The following is a 26637-nucleotide window of genomic DNA, read 5'->3' on the forward strand; positions in this document are numbered from 1 at the left end:
GCAGATTCTACTGTTTTTAAAAGACTATTGAAACTAGTGAGTTAACCAAGTGACCTAACTGGTTGCTGTGGTTAAAAATATAATGCCTAGCACTAATACCATTAAAACGCATGTACGTTAAAAAAAGTGTGCACTCCACAGTTATGCTTCACTCTAGTGAATACTCCATCAGTCTGTTCCTTTTTAAGCTATCCCTGTAACAGCTGGCAATTCACCATCCATGGAAGCGGTTTTGTTCTCCCATTTAGGCAGAGTGATCAGAAAGCCAAAATGTGTCTATTGTTTGCTGTCCATGGAAAAAAAAGCTTTTGCTAAGCTCTTGAGCAGCCAAGCAATACAGAGCACTTGCCCGTAACAACACTCCAAGCCTTGAATCCATTAAATAGGTTTCTAGGACAGTGTCACACAGACTATTTGCCAGCATTTTTTCAGAAAGCATCAGCTATTTCATGGACCACTAATTTATTTACTGCTTAAAATTACTTCTGCCCTAAATCCAAAGGCACTAAAGGGACAGAGACCAATATCTTTTCATATAATTTATCACATTTTGTTATTTTATTCTATATTGGTTTAGGGCCTGAGCCAAAACCCACTGAAGTCAATGGAAAAATTTCCACTGACTTCAGTACACTTTGGCTCAGCCCTTAAATTCTTTTGCCAGTCTATAATGGCCCAGAAGCCAAGATGGCTTTTTAAAAAATACGTCTTTGTTGTCATGCATGTTGTTTGTGATGCTGCCTATAACATGGTGATGGCTGCATTATAAATTAGAACAGAGACAAATATACAGATTTCAGATTAGCAGCCGTGTTAGTCTGTATTCACAAAAAGAAAAGGAATACTTATGCCACCTTAGAGACTAACGAATTTATTTGAGCATAAACTTTCGTGAGCTACAGTTCACTTCACTGAATGCATCCGATGTAGCTCACGAAAGCTTATGCTCAAATAAATTTGTTAGTCTCTATGGTGCCACAAGTACTCTTTTTCTTTTTGTAAATATACAGATGATATTCACAATAGAAATGGTCAAGAATTTTTTGACAAATCACTTTGTTGGAAAATGATGATTCATCAAAACTGAAACTTTTTGCAGGAACGTATCTGTTTCAACAAAACTTTCTCAGGTCGTGGATAGAACACCTGGGATGTGAGAGACCCAGGCTCAAGTCCCTGCTTCACCTAATTTGTCTCAGGAATTGAATCTACGTCTTCTACATCCCTGGTGAGCGCCCAAACCACTGGGCCACTGGCTATTCTTGGAGGAGGAGGGGGTCCTCTCACCCTCAATTTTTTTTTTGAAATGTCTAGTATTCATTCCAATGGGTAACAAAACCAGATGTTGAAAATTCAAAAAATTTTCATAGAAAAATAAAAATTGAACTCTTGTTTTCTGGCCAGCCCTAATTCACAGTTTTGGGAACAGGGTTTGCTGGACAACTTTGCAACAGTTTTGCTAGGTCATGTTCTGGCAGTGGCCTTCACCTTAAAAAATTTTCAGCAACTGTGGTATATTTTAAAATACAAATACTTATTAGAATATACAGTACATGCTACAGGAGATAGAGAAACCAACTTTAAGGTATTGTGACTATGAGGTAAATATCCCTTTAATATCTAAAAAAAAGGGAACATTATAAACAAGCCTTTTCAAGATCGCTGCAAAACTCTCTTAATTATTGGTTTTAAGGAACAAATATTCAAGATAGTGGGGTAAGGAGGGGCAGTGTGGTCCAGTAAATAGGACACTGAACCAGATTCTATTCCTGGTTCTGCCATAGACCTGCTATGTGACCTTGGGCAAGTCACATAATCTCTGTGTGTGTCAATTTCCCATACCTGTAAAATAGGGTTAATAATACTTCGGTGCTTTTGAAAAGCTTACCTAAGTGCCGTAGGTGCCGCCTACATCCCATTGACACCTTTTGGCACCCCCGATTGACATTCATGACCCCCATATGGGTCACGACCCACTCGTTGAGAAACACTGGTATAGATAGACTGGCGCAAATTCACTCCACTACATGCTGTTGTAATATTGTGGGAATAATATGTCAGTTCAGAGAAGGTGGTCCTGGCTGTGTAGTTAGAATATAAAGTTAGAAATCAAAGATGTGGGCAACCAAATAAAAATAATCAGAAGACTCAGAATAACATAGGATGATGATGATGATGTAAATTACTTTTCTTAGTCTTACAAATGTTATAACTAAATAAAATACTAGGTAATACTTAGTCCTGCCTTGAATGCAGGGGACTGGATTAGAAGACATCTCGAGGTCCCTTCCAGTCCGTCAATTCTATGGTTATACGAAAAACAGTATTATCCAGTGATTCAATCAAGTCAAACATCATGACATGAATGGCGAACCCTAATCATGCCACTTGGTTAGAAGTGTTTCTTGTGACCCATGACTGAGCAGTCGCGTCTGCAACTTACCCTAACAAAACTTACATGAATCATCATAGCACTCCTGAGAGTTATCTGACACTCCTACACCCAAATTCAACCCTCATGTAAAACTCTACTGACTGCAATTGTAAATCTTTTAATTATTATTATTTGGTTGCTCACACTTTTGATTACTAACTCTATTCCAACTACACAACATTCTTCCCAGCCATGCCTCCATTTCTGAAGGCACATATTATTTCCAGAAATTACAGTATTGTGATATTGGCTGTTACACACTGGCTGATGCTGGGAAAATCTTCCTGATAAAACCAGGGTGCAGAATACATAAATGCCGATCTCCACAGTGATAGGAAGGGGAGTTAAGTATTTTAGCCTTAGCCTGTCTCCAGCCCCCACCTACCCAATTCCCAGATAAGTACCCCCAAATTTTCTCCACTTTGTGCCTTCAGTCCTAGCAAGCTTCCATTACAACCACTAGTCTTCCTGCTGAAGAAGACTGACAGGCTTTGCAAAGAATCCCTTTCAATACCTCTATTTAATACGGCAGATTGGTCACTGTTCATCAGTTTAAGGCATTCCCTCCTCTGTCCTTGTCCTCAAATCACCCCTGGGCATAGCCTATCACTAGGTTTAATCAGCTTTCAGTACTGACGGTAAATATCTTCATTTTGAACAAACTGCAATTGGTGCTAGTGTTTGCCTAATTGCTATACTGACCTGGGACCACAAAGAATCCTAGGGAATGGAATGAAATCACCTTTCCCACTGCTTCAATGAAAAGGAATGCATAATCTTTAAAATGTGTCATACTTAAAGGGGGGGGAAATCAAGCCACGAGAAAAGTACATGATCGGAGCTTACCGACTTGTATGAGAATTGTAATGCATGAACCAGCTGCGGTTGTTGTCAACATACATAGCCCATGCCTTGTCGTCCTTTCCTAGCATCATGTCCTTGACCACATTAATTCTGGCAATTCCAAAAGCCGGATCTGGATGGTTATCATAACGATCAACATGTAGTTCCCAGTAATGTACTCCCTTGGAGAAGGCTGCCGTGCCCAGAACAACACGATCGTCATAACTACTACAAGTGGCAGTCTGGTTGTTATTCGATAGGACTATGTCCCGATGGGCTGAAGAGGGATCGAAGGTAAACCAGGCCACTGTGCAGGAAGAATAAAGGCAGCTTAATAGCAAGAAAGGATGCAATAAAATTTAATTGTGCTTTATTTTAAGTAAGTTTCTTCCCTCCTAAATTCCCACCATACTTTCAAGTGGAGAAGAAGATATTCTTTTCTTGTTATGCTAGATTACAGCACTATGCACTGTTTCACCTCAGAGATGATTGCATTTCAGTCAGGAGAGAAAATAAGAATGCTTTATGTCATTTACATAATCAGGAAAATTTGCAATGCATTTTTCAATCTATTTGGATTAAGCTCCCTGGAGAAGTGAGTATCTCTGCTTGGGTCAGGTACATTCTTGAGCAAATTACTGCTGCACAAATAAGAAAGAAAAATAATTTGGCTCTGGATTTCCCCAAAGTCTGGGGCTGTTCAGATATGGGATTTGGTTCAGGCCTGTCTCTACTGGAATTACTGTTTCATTGTGTGTCCAAGTTCATCACAACTGGATTTCACTCGCTTATTTTAAAGATTTCTTTACACCTAAATATTTTATTCTGCCATATTTTGAAAACACTATATAAATACGGAGCACAATTATGGTATTTGCTTCAGGATTAATTTACAGTATCATTAATCAAGATGAACTTCTTGTGGTGACCATATGGATGTCAAGTGTAATTACACGGGAACACAGCATGAATTACCACCCAGGTCTTATCAAACACTCTTGTGAAATTAGTATCAGTAGTGAAGAAAACACTGAAACACCAAAGACACAGAGAGAGAGAGGTGGAGACAAGGAGTGGCATATAGATATTCACAGTGTGTGGTGTAAATGACTATGTACTCTAGAGCAAACACCATTTTAATTAAACCCAAAGCCTCGACAGGCAAATGCACTTGTATCATTTGAAACCTGGAGAGCTGCCAATAACTAAAACATGCCAAAAGTCTAAAGAGCTGGACTTTATTTGTCTTTTATCATTTTTGCATATTTGGGGCAGGGGAAAGTGCTGGATTGACAACCTCAGAGACTGCAGGCTTGATTTTCAATGAGGGCACAACATAGCTGCCGGCTACGTGCAGCTACAGCTGCACAAGTACTTTCCCAGCACTAAATCCTGTGCATGTACCCAACTGATCCTAACACTGTGTGCAAGTGTTAGACTCCACAAATGTGCACACACATACTACTGCTGGAAAGTATGCACATGGAAATCACATGTATACTCACCAAGGCCAAGGTCTGCTAAAGTGGATCTTATATCTTCTATTTAGCCACGGAAGGAGCAGCAGGAGTGTGCGCATCCCCATCCTGCCCCACTAACCTACATCAGTCCTGACCTGGAGTCACAGCATAGAGGGCTAAGAGCGAAGCTCAGTCTATAGGCACGTTCAGTCTTGGGGCCCCTTTCTGAAGGTTATTAAAACTCATAATGCCAAGTATATTGGTGGATGTGATGGAACGTGAATACCTGGCTGCTAGAAACTGGAGCTCTTTATTTTTTAATGATCTAAAACAAACTCACCGTCAGATGTCTGTAAAACAACTGTCTTGCTATAAGGGCCAACTCCTGATGAATTAAAAGCTTTGACTCTTGCATTGTAGGTACTGTTGAAATGAAGGCCATCAATTGTGCATAGGGTCTCCTTGCCAACATACACTTCCTGAGCATTCAAAAAGACAGGAACATAGCTCACCACCCTCTTCCCAACGGAGGGTCTCACAGTCAGACTTTTAAACATAAGGTACAAGTAAATATTATTCAATGTTTAGGTGAATTTAGAATTTACATTATTATAGTAGGGATACTTATATCCAGTGAGGCTCAACGTGGAGAAGAGAAGTCAAGAAAGAAAGGTGAAGGCAGCAAGAGTGAGACAAAGATTAAAAAGGGAAGTCTAAAATGTATAGTTTTGTTATTTCAAGAGGGCTGTCTCAATCCTTCTATGGGTACTGTTAATATACAGCAATGTAGTTTTGGAACCTAGATCAACACCATGAATACAGGGTCTGAAGAGGCTTATTTCTGAAGATAAAAAGAGCTTTGTATGTATCATTTGGGTATACAACAACTAAGGGGGTGGAGGGAATGTGATAAATGGCTGCAAGGATCTGACTGGTGCAAACACCAAGCAGGATGAGTCGTCATTTGGGCACAAAGGGGATGGCCAGGAGTAATGGCATGAAATTATGAAAGAGAAAAATCTAGCAAAATATAAGTGAGATCTGTCAGGCAATGGAAGAGTCTATAGGGATGAGGAAGAAACCACATTTTTAATTGGAGACTGGATAAAGCATTAGATAATCTCCAATAGGTGAAATTCTTTAATTTTTTGTTTTATTTTTTGGAAATTTTGCATTATTTCATGTCATCCTGCCCCAGGAAAAGTGAAAGCACTGGGGTGGGATGGGGTCCGGCTTAGGGGGCAGTAATGAAGAATGATCCTGCCCCACACTTACCCCTCAGTGGTAGTTCTTGTCCCGTGGGGCTGGGCCCGGCTCCAGGTATTGTGACCTGTCCCATGGGATCGCAGCACTGCTCAGCCTTGACCCAGTAGCACCCCCATCATCATGATGGAGGGGCGACTGGGCCAAACATGAGCAGCACTGCAACCCTGTAGGCCAGGTCGCAATGCCCGGAGCAGGGAGCCAGGCCCAGACCTGTGGGACAGACAATACCACTTTTCCTTTTATAACTTTTTATACAATCTTTTTTGTTTTATTTCGTGTTATTTCACATTTGCAAAATACACGGGGCTCTAGAAATAATCCTGCATTGGCAAGATGATAGAATACATGACTTCTGGAACATTCCACATCCAATGTCTATGATACTGTGAACTACTTAGATTTATAGTAGCTAATGCCCTAACACAGAGCTTATGGCCCAGATTCAGCGCAGCACTTGTGCCCCAATTCTGTAAAGCACTTACAAACCTGAATAGTCCCACTGAAGTCAGTGAGCCTTAAGTATACATTTAAGTCCATTGCTGAATAGAGAAGGGATTACTTGTGCTTTCAGTAATACAATAAAGAGTCTAAGGCCTTGACTTCTCCTCCAGTCTTTTGATCAGAGACACAAAGGTTATTGTGAAGTGGTTTAATTTAGCCCCATATTATAAAATACATTTTGTGTGAGCTAAATTGTGATTTTTGTGCTTTCTTGTATGTTTTTACCATAGTTTACTGACTGCTTGTGCTCATTCAGATTATGGCACTTTGCAGTGATATGAACTAAAGCCTTTTTTTAAATCCCACAGGCCAGATGCTGATAAAGTCTTGGGGGAAATCCAGTTGGTATTATTGATTTAGATATCAAATATCACATACAAAATGTAGGCATATTTTTATTGGAATGGCATTTCCTGAGAAGCAGGCACTTTGTTTTAAAACAGCTAAAGCACATGGTATTTATATCACAGCAGTGCAGGCAATGTCAAAAATTGGGATCTTTCTTGTTATATTCTAAATCCACAACTTTGAAATTTTGGGATTCACAAAATCTATCAGAAAGATAGATCTGAATGTGTCCCTGTTTTGGGTATAAGTAAAGGCTGTACTAACCTGAGAGCTTATAAATTATTTATACTGGGGATGACATTTGTTTTTATTTATTTAGATATAAATGCTAATTTTAAACAATGCCTATCAAAGACTCTAGGAGCCCTAACACATCATTAATAATACAATAAACTCCAAGAATCATTAAAGTATTAGATAAGTTAAAAAAAAGAACTAGATAAGTTCATGGAGGATAGGTCCACCAATGGATATTAGCCAGGATGGGCAGGGATTGGTGTCCTTAGCCTCTGTTCGCCAGAAGCTGGGAATGGGTAACAGGGGATGGATCACTTGATGATTAGCTGTTCTGTTCATTCCCTCTGGGGCACCTGGTATTGGCCACAGTCAGAAGACTGGATGCTGGGCTAGATGGACCTTTGGTCTGACCCAGTATAGCTGTTATTAAAGTAATCATTTCAACAGGCACTCAGCCATACACCTCCAACAGGCACTCAGCCATACACCTTCCTTCCACCCTTTCTTTGTTGTGGAAGCACACCCTCAGCCCTCTCCAAAACCCTAGCAGATGGCTTTTACAGCATGCCCAGAAGGCCACCTATTTTGGGATATTTCAGATCAAGGAGGTGGGGGAGCAAGTTCCCAAAGTCCTGCAGCCTGCACAAAGAACCACCCTGCCAGCCACTCTCTCTATTTATAATCAGCGGGTTCCTACTCAGGCACCCTTGCTGGCCACAGCTGTGGCAATACAGGGAAAGAGAATATCCCTCAGGTAGGCCAGTCTCAGGTCAGAACCATCACCTAAACTCCACACAGTGACCAATGGCCAGTCAGTGCAGATCCCAGAGCACTGGTGTCATGCGTTCCCAGCATAATGACCTGCTCAGTAAGCGATTTGATGTGTTCTGCACAAGCATTAAGTCACTGAATGGCTTTAAGGTGCAGCCCCGGGTTGAGCACATTGCAATTGTGTAATCTTGAGATAACAAAAGCCTAGATAATGGTGGCACAGTCCACACCTGAGAGGAAACACTTCAGTCTTCAAGCCAGATCCAGATGATAAAAAGCTGGTTAGGTCACTCCTATAATATGACTGTCAAGCAGAAGCAGGGGTTCTAGATCACCTCTACATTGCAAAAATTTGTAACTAATGGCAGACATACTCCTTCAAAGGGACTCATATAACCTCTGCCATCTACTGCTGCTTCCCCCAGCCCACCATCACCACTTCAGTCTTGTCCGAGTTGAGCTTCAGCCACTCACCCTCTTCCATGACCATAGAAAGGATTTTGAGAACCTCAGATAAAAGCCAAATTTACCCAGAAAACCGGGCATAATACAATTGTTCCATGACTGCATTTCTTGACCTGGGACATTGTTTGCTGGGTGCAGCTGACAGTGAAATCTGCAAAGGAACCTCCCCAATTCCTGGGCCATTTATACAATGGCTTCGACCCCAGCATACATTAGAGCAACCTTGGGGCTTCTCTATTCCGCTCCAGTTGACTATATCCTGCAAGGGGCTATCATCCAGCTATGTACTGCAGTAGTGCCCTGAAATTCCACCTTCCACCCTCATAAGCCCAGAGAGAACCCAAATAAATATTGAATGAAGTCCTCACTCGGAATTGGCCACCATCTCCATCATCAAGTTCCAAGATATACCCTTCCACTGGATTGTGGGTAAAGGGTGGCATCCTCCAGGCCAATGTCACACTGTTGTTTCGGGTACAACACTTCTCCAGCTGCAGTAACGGGACTGGTGGCACTGTAATGGGAACTGAGTACAGATTAGTGTAATTCTGTCCTTACCAATCAGACTCTGTTGTCAGCAATATGATGAGCCATCCCTTCCCTCACCTCGTTTTTAATCTCCCCCATCCTGCAAAGTAGCCAAAGTTACTTGGGGATAGAGCTGGTCAGAAAATGTGTTTTCCCCACGGAAAACTTCAATTTTTCACCAAAAATTCTGTACCAAAAATTTTATCTGAAAACTGAAAAAAATTCAGCTGATACCAAAATATTTAGGCCAAAAAATAAAATTTTGATTTAGAAAATGCTGCCACAGTGCCTCATGGAAATTGCAGTTCAGGTACCACAGACTTCCATTCTCCTCAATAGGCCAGACTCCCTGCCAGACTACAGCTCCCATGATGCATAACAGTCTCCCCCCTTACAGAGGGGAAGTGGTGCCTGGGGTTGGGTGTGTGGGGGCATGAGGGTGTCTCATGCCATTATGCATCATGGGACTTGTAGTGTGGCCAGGGAGCTCAGCCCATAGAAAAGACTGGAGACATGAAACAACCCAACTTCAACACCCATGAGGCACTGTGGCAGCCTATCCAAACTGAAATATTTCTGTATGGAGTTATTTTGTTTTTCAATGAAAAATTGAAATTTCTCACAGAAAGCAAATTTCACAACATTTTCTGGGTAGTCAAAAACCCAATTTTTTGTTTAAAAAAAAGTTTCAGGAGAAACGTAGGGATACTATTAAAGAAAAAAAATTTCATTTGAATCTTATCTGAATAACTGTGTTCAGGTAGAAAAAAGGTGATTTTTAGGTTACAGGAGTCTGATGTTGGCTTCATCCATTTGGAAACCATAAAAGTGAGGGTGAGGTTGTGGTGAGGATATTGTCTGTACTGACTGGGCCAGGAAAATGTTACTGTGCCATTGACCGGGCTGATATTTCAATAATAAAAATGAGCAAAGTGGAACATTTAGCCATGCTTCTGTGAGGAGGGATCATGTATGTTATCTGTCTATGCCACTAAACCCAACTTACCTCTCTTGTCTAGCATCACAGCATCTTTTCGTTGTCCCTTCACTAGAATGAGTCAGCAAGAATCCTAATTTAGAGTGAATTTCACCCTTGTACAGAAGACTAGTGCAAGGTTTATGTACCACTTAAATCCCAGGGCTTTAGTGGGGTATAGTGGCATGGAGGTCTTGGACTGGCCTTCTGCATGGTGCTCAATTTTACTATTAGGGCTCAGTTCTGCAAAGTGCTGGGTGCTTCCTGCAAGATGCTTAGCACTTTCAGCAGGGGTGGATGTAGCCTCCCAGTTCAACAGGTGCACTATACTAAACTGCTTAGGGGGTAGCAACTGCTAGCAATACTCTCCTACCTAGCACTGCAACCCTAATCCTGGCCTGGAGAGGAGGAGAGGCCCAGGGAGGGGTGGGTGCTGAAGAGCAAGCCTGCCCCACACTCATATCACATTGGCAACTCTGGTCCTGTGGGTCTGGGTCCAGCTCCATACTCTGAGTGTTGTGACCTGGAGCATGGAATCACAGAACCACTCAGATTTGGCCCAGCTGCTCCTATGCCATAATGGCTGGGCCAAACCTGAGTGGTGGTGCAACCCTGCAAGCCAGGTTGCAAGGCCACTCAATGAAATTTGGCCCAGCCACCCTCCAAACCTGAGTGGCGCTGAGACCCCATGTGATAGGTCATAACACCAAGAGTGGGGATCTAGGACAGGAGCTGCTAGTGTGGGATGATTTCTGTGGCTGCAAATGACCCCATAAGCTCATGCTAAAGCCACCCCTGGCTCTCAGTTCCCATGGACTTAGCTGTTAAAAATGTCAATTTGCTCTTCTTTTGTAGTTTGTTTTCCTCATTTGCCTGTGAGGGAGCCAGCCCTTTGTACTGTTCTTTCCTATTCTCTCTCTCGCTGGTATACTGTGCAAAGAACACTGTGTGAAAATTACTGGGGTTGTGTTACGTGGCCACTCATGAGCTGACAAAATATCAATATTGCACTTGCAATAAACAATACAAAATTGTTTGTGGCCTTCTGATGGCATCAGCAAGTGTTGCAGTGAATGCTGGTACTACGGAGCCCAGAATAATGTGTGGCTGACAGCTTTTAAAACAAACTATTAAAGGTGACCCTTCCCCCAAGTTGTGACCTTTTTTGCTTCTTTATGATATTTACTGAAGACTTCAAAGTGTATAATAAATAAAAATCTGCTTGTTTTTTTTTTTTTTACATTAGAACTTGGGTCTTGTCTTCCCTGGAAGATGATATGGTAACTGGAGTACTAGTGAAATTGTGATATCACAACAATCAAGAAACTCAATGCTTTGTAACTAGGAGGTGAAGGGATTTTTAGTTGGACTGTTTAAAACTTCTGGGTTTTGGTTTTTTTTGTTCTTGTAACACAGATGTAATGTCAGTGACTAATGAACGCGTTGGAGAAAAGATGTCTTTGTTAAAAAGTCACACTCCTGTCACTGTAGTTAAAATGTAAAGTTCACAAAACACATCCAATGAGACCCTCTCCAAGATCCCCTTCACAAAACAAGGGGAAGATCAGATTCCTGACATTTCTAAGGTTTAAATCTAAGCAAAAAAATCCCAAAACTTTAAAAGAAAGTTTTCAGGTTTTGTCCATCATAAAGAAGTGAAAAAAGCCACAAGTCCAATTTTAAAAAAATCCTTTGAAGATCACCTTTAAGAAGCAGTAATGTCATGTAGTTTTGCTATGTACTGTTAAATATGTGAGACAATTCTCACTCCTTCCCCTCACCCTCCAATCCTTTTGGCCCAGGACACCTAGACTTCAATGTATATAACTCGTATCTTTTGAGGCAAAGAACTGGGGATCTGCTATGTTACATCCCAGAAGTGGATGCACTTCAGAATTTGTGAAGTGATCCTTGTGCACCTCCGACCTATCACACATGGATGTCGTGAAACTTAGGGCCACAGTGTTCTGGAGGACTGCCTGGTCACACAGTAGTGCAAGAGGGAGTAAGACCCACAACCTATCTCTCTACCCCTAACTAGGCCCCTGCACAGCCTCCCTGGATTTTGGAACCATGCATATAGGAGTAAGCAGTTGCTGCATGCCTGCTGCTAATCTCCCCCTCCCACCGCATGTAGGTAGGTGGGGAGTAAGTAGGAATGGGGAGAGCTTTGGCTCCACCCCCAACCCTAGCTGGCCTGTGTGGAGGGGCAATCTGATACTGATAAGAGCCAGTAGCAGATTGCCAGTCTCCTGGGGCAAAGGGAGGGGGGAAGGAATTGTGCCTCTCGGTCTACAAATACATGAAAGGGAGATGAATTGTTTAGGGCAGTACATTGGGCTGTACCTAGGAGCAATAACACATGCTTCAAAAAAAGGTAAATGTAGGCTAAGTATCAGGCGGGGGGAGGGGATGGAAGAGAACACTTAGCTGTTAAATTACAGAACTATCCCATTGTTTGTACCCTTTAAAACTATACTGTAGAAAGCACTAAAAAAAATGCTGTACGGAACAATGCTGCCTTGGCAGGGAGATGGAGCTGATAACCAAACCCGTTTTTTCCATCTGTAAATGCTGTGCTGTGTTTCTACAAATGACGCAAGCAAGACATCCTTTGGGTACTAGATCAACACTGTGTCACTGATGTCTCATATCAAGTTAGAAGCTTAGTCACACACAATTCAACTCATCCCATTGCCCCTCCCTCTGTAGGGACAGAGCTGGATGTTCAAAGGTTCTGTTCTGCCGTTTGTCAACCTGATCGGCAAGTTGTACAATGACTTTTCCCCTAGGCTAGTCAGTAGGGGGGATTATATTCAGCAAGACAACAGTCCAATGAGAGATTCTGTAAGTTTTAGGTCCCCCTAAATTAAATAACTAGAGATAAAACTTAGGATGAAGCCACACCTTTGGATTTTCCAAATACCAAATAATTTCTTTGTGATGAGTCTGAGTTGTAAGAGACTTGTCAAGTTGGGGTGGGGGGGGGTCAGGAGGGAGTCCCCATAGCAAGATGTGAGTGGGGTGATCATGGGGGCTGGGTAGGGATGACAGGAGGGAGGTATACTCCTCGGGGAGAATCAGACAGGTTGGTATTTGGAGCCATCAGGGTGGAAAGAGGTGGTTGGTTTTTAAAGCTGTGTCAGGCTGGAAGAGAAGACCACAGTGGGTGTGAGTCTTTCTAAAGCAGGGCTGGATATTGGACAGGAGCTACCGCAGAGGCAGTGAGAGTATGGAGAGTATCTCTGGATCCTGCCACATGGCAGGAAGCAGGTAGAGTGGTGAAAGGGAATGGGGAAAAGATGGGCCACCACATGCCATAAGTGATTTTAAGCATTTGTATCCATTCTCCATTTTCCAACAAACAAACAAACAAACAAAACAAAAACACTAATCCCATCAATATTCCAGCATTCAAGAACAAATCAAACCTGGATTAGATCTCTGACCATGTCTTTAGTGAAAACAGAGAGAATGTGATGTACAGACACAGCTAGTCATGGAGAAGGGTAGGGATTTCAGACCACGGAATAAGAAAATATAATGAAGGGAAGAGGACGGAGGTGAAGGAAAGAGGTGTGGGCTAGATCAAAATGCCACCAAATATTAGACACTGTGCATGTCTTTCAGTGGATCAACATATCCCTGGAGTACTGAGCTATTGCTAACAGGCTAGCAAAGAGACACTCCTGTCACTCATCATTACAGTACCACCCTTGTGCTTTCTGTGCAACTGATTATATTTCTCAATGTTAAAGAAACTCTGCCTGATCATTATTTACTGAGATTAGTTTGGGATCTGAGGCTTATCCTTAAACCATAAGTAAGATATATGCACAAGTCACCACTAAGGCTAATTTAATACAATCTGATCTCATTTTCATTATGCTTTGTCTAAAGCAGTGAATCAGTGTTTGTTTATGAGCTGGCATTCACCTCCCACTGACCTGTGCAAACTCAGTGATGTTGAATGAGGTGAGGCCAGAGGTTTGGAAAAAAAGATTTCAGAAATTCAGGCATCAACAAGGGCTGATGACAATATTCCTTTCCTCTGGGGTGAAGTTACCCCTCGGAGTTCTCCCCTTCCTCTCTGCCCCACCTCTCATCTTCCTTATTTAACCATGGACAGCTTCCTCCAGTTTCCAATCTTCAGGCATCAGGATGAAAACAAACATATAGGAAAAAACAACTTGCAGTTAAAAGGGTCAGTCTGGTACTTTTCCCCTTGGGACTGTACCGGATCTCCCATTGTGGTTTAGCTCTGAATGTCATTAAAGCGCATCCTGAATCTGCTGTTGCCAGACCAAACACAGAGAGTTGGTAAAATTTCCATATGACACCAAAACACTTGGCAAAGATTGATTGCTCTCTGGGGCAATGTGGTGAATGGGACTGGAAAAAGAGGAGCTGGTTTCAGGAGGGGCATATATTTTTGTGAGACTACTAGTTCAGGAATGCAAGCTTAGGGGTTGCTCTGTATTTAGTTTATGGATAAATAGCAAAGCCTCAACATGTTATGCTAGCTTGCCAGTTATTTATAAAGCTCTGTTTCTTACCACTCTGATTTTTGGCTAGTGAAACATGGCCACTTATTTTGAAATAATTCCTTCCATTTCTATATGCAGGACCATCTAGATAGGGGGTAGTTCAGATTCTCAATATGTGAATGAGATGATACTGTAAAGTTGGTTTTAAATTTTTTAGGCACAAAGGAATTAGTGGGGAAGGGAGAGACTTTACAGAAGGAATGGGAGTCCACGTTAGCACAAGCTTGCTGACACAGAAAAGTTTTTTGGGGCAAGCCAACACATACTGAGGCAGGCTGGACACAGACGGATGTCAGGAATACAAAGGTACCTTTCCGTCTGGTATGGAATGGACATGAACTGGGGGAGAAAAGGGTTGAGATCACAAAAATAAAGTCCAGTAAATACCAACATGTCTATACGTCGATCACAGGGTGTGGCTGCAGCTCAAGTGCACATACTTGAATTAGCTTTAATCTAGTTAGCTTGGGACCTGGAGAACCTGTAGTAGGGTGCATTTCAGTGCTGGCTAGCACTGAGAGTAATTATCCAGGGTGCAGTGTGGGCCTGTTCAGCCCATGTTGAAATGCACACTGCAAAGATTCACTGATCAGAACCCGAGGTAGCTAGATTATAGCTAGCTTGGGTATGTCTAATTGAGCTGAGTCACATCCCGTGACTGCAGTATATACATACCCTATAAGGTTAAATAGAAATAGGCACACAGCCAAAAATGTTGTTATATATATATATATGTCTCTCTATGTCAAGCAATTCCTATCTTCCTGTGATTGTATATTTATTTAAAACTAGAATATGGCTTGTACTACTTGATCACACAGCATAAGGGGAAGTAAGAGTCTTCCCTATGCCCCTGAAAGGACTACCTGGTCCTTAGGTACATTTCCCCAGGAGAAAGCAGGTGCTACATGTCCACTACTCTCCACCAAAGCAGGTGTGCAGAGAATGGGCACAGCCTCGGTCCTATCCTCCAAATGCACAAGTAAGTGGAGGTGACATGGCCTAGGGCGGGAAGGGAGGGAGAGTGATTTTCTGCAGGTTGTAAATTAAAAAATGATGATTGTCTGGAAGCGAAAAATCTAAGGTGTTCCCATCTCAGGTACTCTGTGGGTTGCTTAGCTATTTGGAATGCATGAGTGGCTTTGTTAAATTCATTATTAGCTGTTCAGGAGGGACTATAATCCACTATTACATTTAAATTGATTAAAACACCAGTCTAAGTTGACAACTGACTCCTTGGCAGATAAAACTCAGAGAGGCTTTCTCAGTTACATTTTAAATCTCATGCCTTGTACTCTCACTTCTATTTTTCTCACTGTTACGTTTTTAAAAGGGGTAATTTACTGACGTTTTTAGAGCGGCTTCATTAATATAACCCATTTATGCTGAGATGCAATCCCCTCTCAATTATCTTATTTTGGCCTTTAACTATTTATCTGAATTTAACAATTTCCATTGTTTCTCCAAGGATTTATCTGTCAAATTAGCCACTCTGTTCGTATTAGCTTGCACATGTTTCAGTTCAGAACTAAGCCTACAGAGAACAGATAAATTACTAAACACGAGGATTCGTGTTCATCTATGGAATGGTCTTGTGGAATCGGAGAAAAACAAAATTATTTTCAGCCCATCCAATACTTTCTGGTAGACTCTTCCGTGTCTTCCACACATATCTGTAGGTCTGGATTCAAAGCCTATTGAAGTCAATCGAAACACTCCCACTGATCTAGATGGACTTTAGATCAGGCCCCTACAGAATGTCTGTCTGTCCATACATCCAGTTTGGATGTGCCCGTCTCCCTGGTATCTAAGTTCCAAGCACAATATTTAAAATTGCATTACATTTTTTTTTTTTTTTTTTTTTTTGCAAATGGCACCCTATTCCCTACCAACTCCTACTTTCAGGCATTTTTAGCATAACTTCCCCCGCCCTTCCTTTTGTTCTCCCCTTCTCTGACCACAGGAAACATCACTATGCTGTTCTTCTGTCATTGTTATTGAAGGAGGCCTTGTACAAAATGATTGGTTTTGCAATTTGTCCTATAGACAGTCAGGGCTTATCCAGATCTTTGGTGTTAAGGAATTCCATAGCCAATGACATTCCACGGTAATTTCTTGCCCATACATCCAAAACTTTATCTTGGGCTCTGGCAACTGCAGTATCCCCAATGAGCATAACTATCATGGTGGTTCTGCCTTACTGAGGGCTTGTCTTCATTACCACACTAAATCAGTGCCAGTAGCACATCTGATGACGACACATTACGCTGACAGGAGAGCGCTCTCCCATCGACATAATTACGTCACCTCAACAAGAGGCAGAAGCTATGACACCACTGTAAGTTGATTTAAGTTACATTACTCAGGAGAGTGTTTTTTTCACGCCCCTGAGCAACGTAACTTACATTGACTTAAGTGGTAACACAGACAAGCCCTGAGAGTAAAAAGTGACTCATTTGCCACTGATGATACTCTTGCTGACACATTGGCAATTAGAGTTGCTTGAAAATTTTTCAATGAAACTGTTTTCTGTCAAAAAAAAATGGTTTTTTTTCCAAAACCTAAAACATTTTGTGGAAACGGATCTGTTTTGACAAAAGTTTGAGGGCAGGAGGAAGAGAGAGAGCACATGAGCAAGTTCACTCACAGTAGCCAATAGCATGGTGATTAGGGCACTCATCTAGGATATGGGAGACTGGGGTTCAAGTCAATGTCCTAATCACTGAGCTATATAGTCAGTCTTGTGCTTTCTCTCTATTGAAATTGTTCCACCTTGTATGAATCATTCAATATCAATTGCTCCAAAGTGATACTGACTATATAGCCCAATGAGCAGGGCACTGACCCAGTTGTGACTCAGACAGAGCAGGGATTTGAACCTGAATCTCCCAACCTGAGTCTCTCTAACCACCAGCCTACTGGCTCTTCAGGGCTGGCTTCTTGCCCATGTTTTCACAATAAAATTTTGAAACCTCAACATTTTCCATAAAAGGCAATTGTGGTTTTTCATCCAGCCCTACTGGCAACTCATTTTTAATTAATTGTATTAAACTTGTTAATGCTACACAAACGAGCTAAGTTGTTTTCAAGTTCACATTGACACCAATGTATTCACCATCTTCAAAACAGACAGATGGTCTTTGTTTGAAACTTTTGTCTTTTCAAATCTTTAACTTCACCTAATTTCACTGTCTGAACTTGTCTGGTCACTTGACGTGAGGTGAAAGCACTCCTTGGTAAATTCATTTTTGATTAAGAGAAGACAAAAATAACTGTCCATAAATTGCAAGTAGTTTCTCTTTCTCCCCACCTTCCTTCACCTCTCCCTCTACAGCACTGTTTCAAAGCAGACACACAAAAAATAAAAATCAAATCACAAAAGCTCACCCCTACATTTCATTTGAATGAAATCCAGCTGGTGAATTGACTGTAGTAAAGGTTCACTATCCAGAGTCAGGTCAAATTCAGCTGATACTTTTGGTTCCAAGGCTCCTTTGACCCACTGTTCCTGAGACATCTGAACACGTTTGATTAAAGCATCTGAAATCTTAAAAAGAACATTAGTCTTTTAGTGAAACTGCAAATGCAAAAATAGATCAGAATAAATTAGAAGTGACAGACATGAATGACTATGCTATATCATACAAGGTGACTGGGAGCCTCATGGTCTAACTGAAGCAGGGCACGTGACAATTTTGCTACGAGTTCCCATGTGTGTTGCATCTTCCCATGTTGTCTTTTCAAAGCAAATCCCCTGTGAGAGTTGGAAAAGTTAGTTTTCTTTGAAAAGAAGCTTTGTGGAACAGGGCTGGGGATGTATCTTAACTGCTTGAGAGCTACACAGAAAGCGGACTTTCCTCTCTGATCTGCACAGCAGTTGTCTGGATGTCTCATTTCATCTCCATGAATAGAAGGGAGAAGATATCTGACACTAGAAAGCTTTTTAATTTAGCAAAGTCTAGCAGACAGAAATTGAAGCTAGAACAATTCAAATTCGAAATAAGGTGCCCATTTTTAATAGGTAGGGGAATTAACCATTGGGAACATATCTCCCCAAAGGATGAGGTTGATTCTCCATTAAATTAAGACTGGATGCCATTCTTAAAGCTCTGCTCTAGTTCAACCACAAGCTATTAGGACTTGACGAATACTGCCAAGATAAGTATTGACCCCCTTCTGTTGGGTTTGTAATGGTAACCATGAAAAGATCTTAGAATTTTCAGAAACAACTTAATAAATCCATATTGAATGGCAAACTAGGGAAAGTCAGAAGAAAGCATGTCAATATGGGGATTTCATTATAATAGCTGAGCCTAAATGATCAGATAGTAACTCTTTACACTTGGCAAAGGGAGGAAGAAGACACCTGCTGGTCACCATGTTTTCTTTTGTAACTGACTCAGGATCATCCCCAAATCCTTATTCAGATACTATTTAGTTCTTGCAGAGGCAAAACTCCAATAAGCCAAATCCTGAGACAAGGAAACTGCAGATGTTCAGAGCCTCTCAGACTTTGGCACATAGCTTCAGTGAAGACTGAGTAAGGACTTCAGATTTAGCTCTATTAAAATACCATGGAAAAGGGCATGAAAAAGTTTGGATCAAAGAAACTATTTAGACTTTGCCATGTGTTAATTTGGGGTTAGACTGTGCTTTGGACTAATTGCACATGTGGGAGTACCTGTAGCCCCCCTCCCTTATATCCCAGCATGGGTTTCCTGGCAGCAGAACTAAGAATAAAACTGAGGTTTCTGATATTGGAGACAAAAATATTAGCCACTCAATCATATTGCCTTTCAAGCAGAATGCACTAAATAGGTGTTTTGGTTTTCCTGTCTCCAAACATTAAATTGTGTTTCTCTCCCAGAGTCAGGAATAGAACCAAGCATCCTCATCTCCAATATTAACTGCTATCTAGCGAAGAGTTGTGTAACCCACTGTCAAGGCCACCTTTAGAGGCTAGTCGACAGAGAGAACAGTAATCCCATCTGTAGTTCAAGTGGTAAAGGTCTGAGCCGAGGATCTAGAACTCCAGGGTTCAATCCTGATAATGCCTCACATTAGGGGACTTTATGGTTGCATGTGACAAGAATTTGATTTCCCAGTTTTCATTTTAAAAAGTGGTTTAATTAATTCACATAGTGAGAAAATAATCTTTTAAACCAGTGGTTCTCAAACTTTAGCAACCGGAGGACCCCCATTTTGATTTAAAAATTTTCACAAAACCTGAGTCCCCCACTCAACCCCTTCCCCTAACGCCCCCTCTTCTTCCCCCCCCCACTCCACCCATGCCTCTTCCTGCCCCCTCTCCCAAGCTCATCCCCTACCCTCTCCTCCCCCTCCCTCCCTCCCAGCACCTTCTGCACGCTGCTGAACAGCTATTCCCCTGCGTGCAGGAAGCACTGGGAAGGAGGGGGAAGAGTTGAACAGCTGGGCTGGCGGACTCCCTGGAGTACCCTCACAGACCCCAGTTTGAGAAACGCTGCTTTAAATGAAGTCTCATAATCTAGAAAACATCATCATCTGTAAATTAGGTTTGACATGCAACAAGATAGGTGTTCCATATCTGCATCAAAATTGGCACTCATTTTGCACTCACACAGTGGCAGGTATGAAGGTTGAGAGGTATGGTGCCAGGAAGGGGACATATCAGGAGCAAACTGGAGGCTTGGTGGTATCAATGGAGTAAGGTCTCTAGGCTGCTCTAACTAACCAACACTGGGACTAGATTGGTGCAAAAATAAGGAAGCCATAACCAGTTCCCTGATGGTCTCCTACCCCATTCCCCTGCAAATAGAGCAAGCTGGGCAAAGGGGAGAATTGAGTCTTCCAGACCATTCAAATCTTGGCCTCTACTTAGACTACCAACAAGAGTACCAATGATGTTGGAGGCTTTTTTGGTGATGCAGACCCTTGTCTATTGGGAAACGCATAGATGCCACCAAAATCATTTAATATTGGCTACCAAACTGTAATAATTTCTAGATATTATTGACAAGGACAGAATGTGAAACTGCAGCTGAAAGACTCCATTGCCCATTTCCAAGCCATTAAGCCAAACACTCCACCATAGCAAGTTTTACATTCCAGTATAATCTTTTTGTTTCTTCACAAGAGTAGAAAAGAAAATACCTGTAAAAAACCAGAGGGATCATTTTCTTTGATTACTTCCAGACAGTATTCCATAAGCCCTGTTGACTGACGTAGCTTCAATGTACAGTGATTTATCTGGTCCCAGACAACCTGCAAATGAAAACCTCAGTACATTTCTCATAATCCTCTCAGTTTTCACTGAATCAAGTAAATTATATCAGAAGCAGCAGCAGTGAATGGAAGAGAGAGTTAAACCTATGTTTGTTTTAGTTGCCATATGGGTATTACCCCATCTGCATCAGCTAAACTTCTTTGCTCTGTATTGTAAATACTGATAATTAGTTTGGCAAAATGTCATGTACGGGGAATCTCAATTATCAGAGCAGATAAAGTGTTGAATACCCAGGTCTGCTCATGGCTGAAGGAGTTAGGATCTAATGAGTGTAGAATTTGTTCACTGCACATGCAACCACACTTCCATTAAAATTTGAGCTTTTAATAACAAAAATATATTAAACAGAATAACTATGAGGACTACTGGGCAGTCTATATTCTATCATTCCCTTCACAATTTACAGTAGACCCTTGTTCATCCGGAGGAAAAGAATAAGAAAAGCACATCTCCCATTTTTCCCCAACTTTGGACTTGTTTCTGCTCTCATACTGCTGTAAATCAGGAGTAAGTCCACTGCAGTCTATGGAATTTTTCAAGGTAAAAATGGTGTAAGTGAGAGGAGAATCAGGCCTTTTAGTGGGACATCACAAATTTAGGAAGTTGTGAGGGTGGGGTTCCCAGAACATTGATCTGAAGCAGTTTGTCCATTCCCTCTACATTGTATTAATCAGACAACAGAAAAAAAAATCTAAAATATTTGTAACGCACCCAGAACTTGTAATATTTTCAAATACAGAGCTATGAGTTGCATGAAGTTTCACCACAAAGAACCCTACTGATCACCACTCCAATCAGCCAGTTACATTTTCTCTTTCCTTCCCCTTTCTCTTATTTCTCTTGAGAAGAGAATAAAAGAGGATCCCAGGATATGTCTCACTGACACTTGAGATTCTGAAGGTTTAAAGAATGGACTAAATCCTGAAGTTTTTATTCAGTCCTTTCCCAAACAAGATTGCTTCCACTAGGTCAAAACCAGAGAGGTAATAAGTGTTTGAACTGCCCATTGATTTCAGTGGGAGTTGTGATTACTTAGCACCTGTCAGGATTTACCCATAAACCTCAATAAGAGTATTGCCTAAAGACTGAAGCACCAATTCAGCAAGTTACTTAAGCACATGCCTAACTTTAATCACATGAATAATTCCACTAAAGTTATGCTTATGTACCGCGTTAAACTGGGGCCTGAATAAGGACTTCAAGATTTGGTCAATGGGAATTTTAACTGAGTAAGGACTTCAGGACTTAAGCCTCATGTGCATTAACTCTAGGCTAAAGAGCCACTTCAGTAGAAATATTTGTAGCCACACTCTCTAGAATGCTTGCAACTCATAATAGTTGTGCTCACCTTTAATTTGTGCTCTCGTTCTTTGGTAACTTTTGTGAGCAGTTTTGCCTTTTGACGAGTTAATGCATCAACCAAGGCATCACACTGAGCAACCAGACAAGCTTCATAGTCCAACCCATTCTCCTAGAAGAAGGTGACAATCATATTCATCTATGAAAATGAATTTTTTACAGTAAAAGCTGTAATTTACCCAAACCAATATACATGCTTTACATTTAGAAAATGTTTCCTTTCAAGAGTTTGACATGTCATGTTTCCTTTGTGATTCCATTACATATTGCACTGTTAACAACTGCTGGCTATAATGCCTTAAGGGACACTGTCAAGATGATCATGCTACAAAATTAATTTATTGTAACCCCTTAATATACTAGCATTTTCCAGACAAATGAATGCTTAGGAGTTTCTATGTATTATTAGAATATCATTCCAAATTCTGCTCTCAGTTACCTCACTGAAACACCTCTGAAATCAGGGGAATCACACCCTAGTAACTAGAGCAGAATGTAGTCCACAGACTGATCCCAAGGGGAATAAATCAAGAATAAATATAATTCTTGAGATTGTGGTATATTGCCTCAAGCTGAGGGCAATATGCACAATCAAAGCAACAATTTTAACCTGAGCACTTTTTTTTGAGCTTCTTGTAGTTAACACATGCTTACATATTCCCTGGAAACATGAATTTGGTTAGCCTTTTAAAAATAATACACTGTAGATTTTAGTCTCATAGCAGTGGAATTCATTTCTGTACAGAGTACCAGCAGAAGGCATATGCAGCACTTTAGTCAGAGCTTAAGTGGGATTTAAATAGTACTAGGCTTTGGTCTGGCCCTCTGCACACAGGTGAATTTCACTCATATGGAATTCACAACATAAAACTGGTTTAAATGGAAATCATCATACAAGCTAAGCTGCTGCTTTTGAGGAGGGAAGGAAGCCTTCATGCTCCTGTTTCCAGGAGACACTGGGCTGTCTAACTAGCTTCTCCCCAAACCCCTGTTCAGCACTTAAACTTTAGTGTGCTTAACTTTAAGCATGTATTTAAATCCTATTTAAGTCAATGTCTCTCTCTGTTTCCCCCTTGGATTATATATTACTAATCTGATTTGTCCACTTGGCCAAAATTAGATTTGTCCTATTGCCTTCCGAAAGGTTGGAGGACAATTCTCTACATTTGATATAGTCACTGATCTCTACTTCTAACAGGCTGGCCACTGTGGTAGTCAGTTTTCCCAGGACAAGTATAGGTAACAAAGTTCTCCATTGTCTTCTGCTTAGAACCCCAATTCAGAAAAACACTTAAGCATGTGCTTAACTTGAAGATTAAATCCCACTGAATCAATAGCGTCTCAGAGAAGAACTCATCTGTCAACAGATATGAACACTGATTCACCTCATGTGGGCATTTACACCTGTGCAAAGTGGGTGTGAAATACTACCAGTCTGTTGGGGAGAGTTTTACATGCACTTTGCATTGAAGTAAATGACTCTAAAGTGAAAAGCAGTGGAAAATTAGGCCCAGTAATGATAGAGAGATAAAGTTACTAAAGGGTTTACAAAAAGAAAAGGAGTACTTGTGGCACCTTAGAGACTAACAAATTTATTTGAGCATAAGCTTTCGTGAGCTACAGCTCACTTCATCGGATGCATTCAGGGTTTACAGTATTTTTAGACCATTAACCTATCCATTTCTCTGACAAGGGTCTCTTTCAAATCAGTTATTAAAATCACAAGTGTTACTTTTACAGGAATGAATTCCTGAATGCTTTTAGGTTTTAAATATAAATTAATCTATGAATATCCACAATTTGCTGCCCCAGTATGTCTGGGTTATAAACACTGCTTTGTTTATGTTAGGGACTACATATATGTCTTTTTATCTCGGGAAAAAAATCAGTTTTAGAAAAAAACAGTTTGCCAATTTTATTTCAGTATTCTGGATCCATTGCCTAACTAAATTAGGTTTAAATGGGCATCTTGTCTTAAGATGCAAGTGCCATCTCTTTTACAAAGTATCCCTGCTTTGGGATATCAATAAACATTGGTACCAAATTCCTCTATTCTCGATCTTCCCTGTTGAATTGATTCAAGTGATAGAAGGGACATCTAGATAGGAAAGGAAAATGAAATTTAGTTCTATAGTCAATGGGCCCAATTCTCTTCTTTCTTATATCACTTTTGCAAAAGTGTAACTCCCTTGACTTTGACAGTTTCTTCTGATTTACACCAACATTAGAGCAGCATCAAGCCTCTGCTCTCATTTACACTGTCACAAATCAGGAATATCTCTGCTGAAGTCATTGGAGTTACCTTACCGTAAAAATAGTGTAAGTGAGAGGAGAATCAGGCTTTGCATAGCTATCCCTTACACATGCAGTACTTATTCCTGTCTTTTTCCCTTTGTTTCAGCTTTTCTCTTCCCCACTATTTATTTCAATCCACCTCCGGTTTTAGATTTTTTTACCCTCATCCTGACACCCTAAGCCATGATTCATGCAGCCCTCTCTCTGATTAAGGAGAGAAAGAACATTCTTCCCCTGGGAGCTGAATGCTCTGCCTCTTTGGCTATGTCTACACGGCAGGCACAGGCTCAGTGTAGCTTGAGCTGACATACCCAAGAGAGTGATGTCCCAGAACAGTGAAGTTGCAGTGGTGTATGCTTCAGTGCAGACTAGTCCTGTGAATAGTAATCCATGGTTCTCTGCTAGCATGGGGAGCAAGGGACCAAGCTTGGCCTGAACTTAGATGAGCTACAAGAAGACCAGGGGTTAGCCCCAGCCCCTTTCCGCTTGTATCTGTCCCTCCTCTACTTGGGTTACACTCCCTGTATCTTCACTTTGTCTCTCACAAGATGATAGGGAAATGTTAGTTTCTGCGCAGAGCTTGAGTCAAAATGAGTGCTCTTGTGGGTGACATGTCATGGGGACTACAACCCCCACTCCCACACACAAACACAGTACTTGTTGCAGAAGATGGGAGAAGACTGAGGATCTTATAGTAAGAGCAACAAGGGCCCTTTGAGAGTCAGGGAAGAGGTAGTGAGGGCAATCAGGCAGGTTGTGAAGAGTGTGAGAAGAACAGTGTAAGGGACTTGGAAGTGACTTAAGAAGAGAAAAAGGAGAGAAGAAAAGCAGAAATTCACAGTCAGGGAAAAAAATAAAGAGCAGAGAAAGAAAAAGGAGGCTGTGAACCCAAGAGTAAGCTCTGGTCTACACTATGAGTTTAGGTCGAATTTAGGAGCGTTAGATCAATTTAATCCTGCATCTGTCCACACGACAAAGCCATTTTTGTTGACTTAAAGGGCTCTTAAAATCAATTTCTGTTCCCCCTCCCAGACGAGGGGATTAGTGCTGAAATTGACATTACCGGGTTGAATTTGGGGTAGTGTGGACGCAATTCGACGGTATTGGCCTCCGGGAGCTATCCCAGAGTGCTCCATTGTGACCGCTCTGGACAGCACTTTCATAGATACTAGATTCATAGATATTAAGGTCAGAAGGGACCATTCTGATCATCTAGTCCGACCTCCTGCACAGCGCAGGCCACAGAATCTCACCCACCCACTCCTACGAAAAACCTCACCTACCTCTGAGCTATTGAAGTCCTCAAATCATGGTTTAAAGACTTCAAGGAGCAGAGAAGCCTCCCTCAAGTCACCCATGCCCCATGCTACAGAGGAAGGCGAAAAACCTCCAGGGCCTCTCCAATTTGCCCTGGAGGAAAATTCCTTCCCAACCCCAAATATGGCGATCAGCTAAACCCTGAGCATATGGGCAAGATTCACCAGCCAGATACACAGGAAAAGCACCGGGAACTTTTGAATTTCATTTCCTGTTTGGCCAGCGTGGCATGACCATACAGAGCTCATCAGCAAAGGTGACCATGCAGTCCCAGAATCGCAAAAGAGCTTCAGCATGGACTGAACGGGAGGTACTGGATCTGATCGCTGTATGGGGAGATGAATCCATGCTATCAGAACTCCATTCCAAAAGACAAAATGTCAAAATATTTGAAAAAAATCTCCAAGGGCATGAAGGACAGAGGCTATATCAGGGACACGCAATAGTGCCGTGTGAAACTTAAGGAGCTCAGGCAAGGCTACCAAAAAACCAAAGAGGCAAACAGCCGCTCCGGGTCAGAACCCCAGACATGCCCTTTCTATGATGAGCTGCATGCAATTCTAGGTGATGCCCCTACCACTACCCCACCCCTGTACATGGACTCCTGCAAGGGGGGAGTCTCACACAACAGGGATGAGGATTTTGGGGATGAGGAAGATGATGATGAGGCGGAGGATGAAACCGTTCTCCCTGACAGCCAGGAACTGTTTATCACCCTGGAGACAGCACCCTCCCAACCCGGGCTCCCGGACCTTGAAGGCGGAGAAGGTGAGTGTGAGTGTACCTCACTCACTGGTGAGTGTACCTTTAAATATAATACATGGTTTAAAAGCAAGCATGTTTAATGATTAATTTTCCCTGAAGACTTGGGATGCATTTGCAGCCAGTACAGCTACTGGAAAAGTCTGTTAATATGTCTGGGGATGGAGCAGAAATCCTCCAGAGACATCGCCATAAAGCTCTCCTGGATGTACTCCCAAAGCCTTTGCAAAAGGTTTCTGGGGAGGGCAGCCTTATTCCGTCCT

General features: G+C 41.7%; 1 protein-coding gene across 8 annotated transcripts in view; it reads right to left on the bottom strand.

The window, feature by feature from the left end:
* The window catches only part of TRIM67 (tripartite motif containing 67), a 66566-nt gene that overhangs the window by 17891 nt on the left and 22038 nt on the right, over window positions 1-26637 (bottom strand). For 4 of the 8 annotated variants that reach the window (XR_005291826.2, XM_043511339.1, XM_038394527.2 and 1 more), the window contains exons 3-8: window positions 21990-22112; window positions 20509-20619; window positions 17764-17923; window positions 8694-8851; window positions 5078-5216; window positions 3281-3584 (exon numbers count right to left, since the gene is read on the bottom strand). Coding sequence is in view for 7 of the 8 variants with exons in the window: in XM_043511339.1 (XP_043367274.1) it covers window positions 3281-3584; window positions 5078-5216; window positions 8694-8851; window positions 17764-17923; window positions 20509-20619; window positions 21990-22112 (995 nt within the window). In the remaining variant the exon portion in view is untranslated. The remainder of the gene's footprint in view (window positions 1-3280; window positions 3585-5077; window positions 5217-8693; window positions 8852-17763; window positions 17924-20508; window positions 20620-21989; window positions 22113-26637) is intronic. The other 4 variants (XM_038394529.2, XM_038394531.2, XM_038394530.2 and 1 more) reach the window with 3 other exon arrangements.

The sequence above is a fragment of the Dermochelys coriacea genome, chromosome 3 (assembly GCF_009764565.3).
Source record: "Dermochelys coriacea isolate rDerCor1 chromosome 3, rDerCor1.pri.v4, whole genome shotgun sequence".
Classification (NCBI taxonomy): Eukaryota; Metazoa; Chordata; order Testudines; family Dermochelyidae; genus Dermochelys; species Dermochelys coriacea.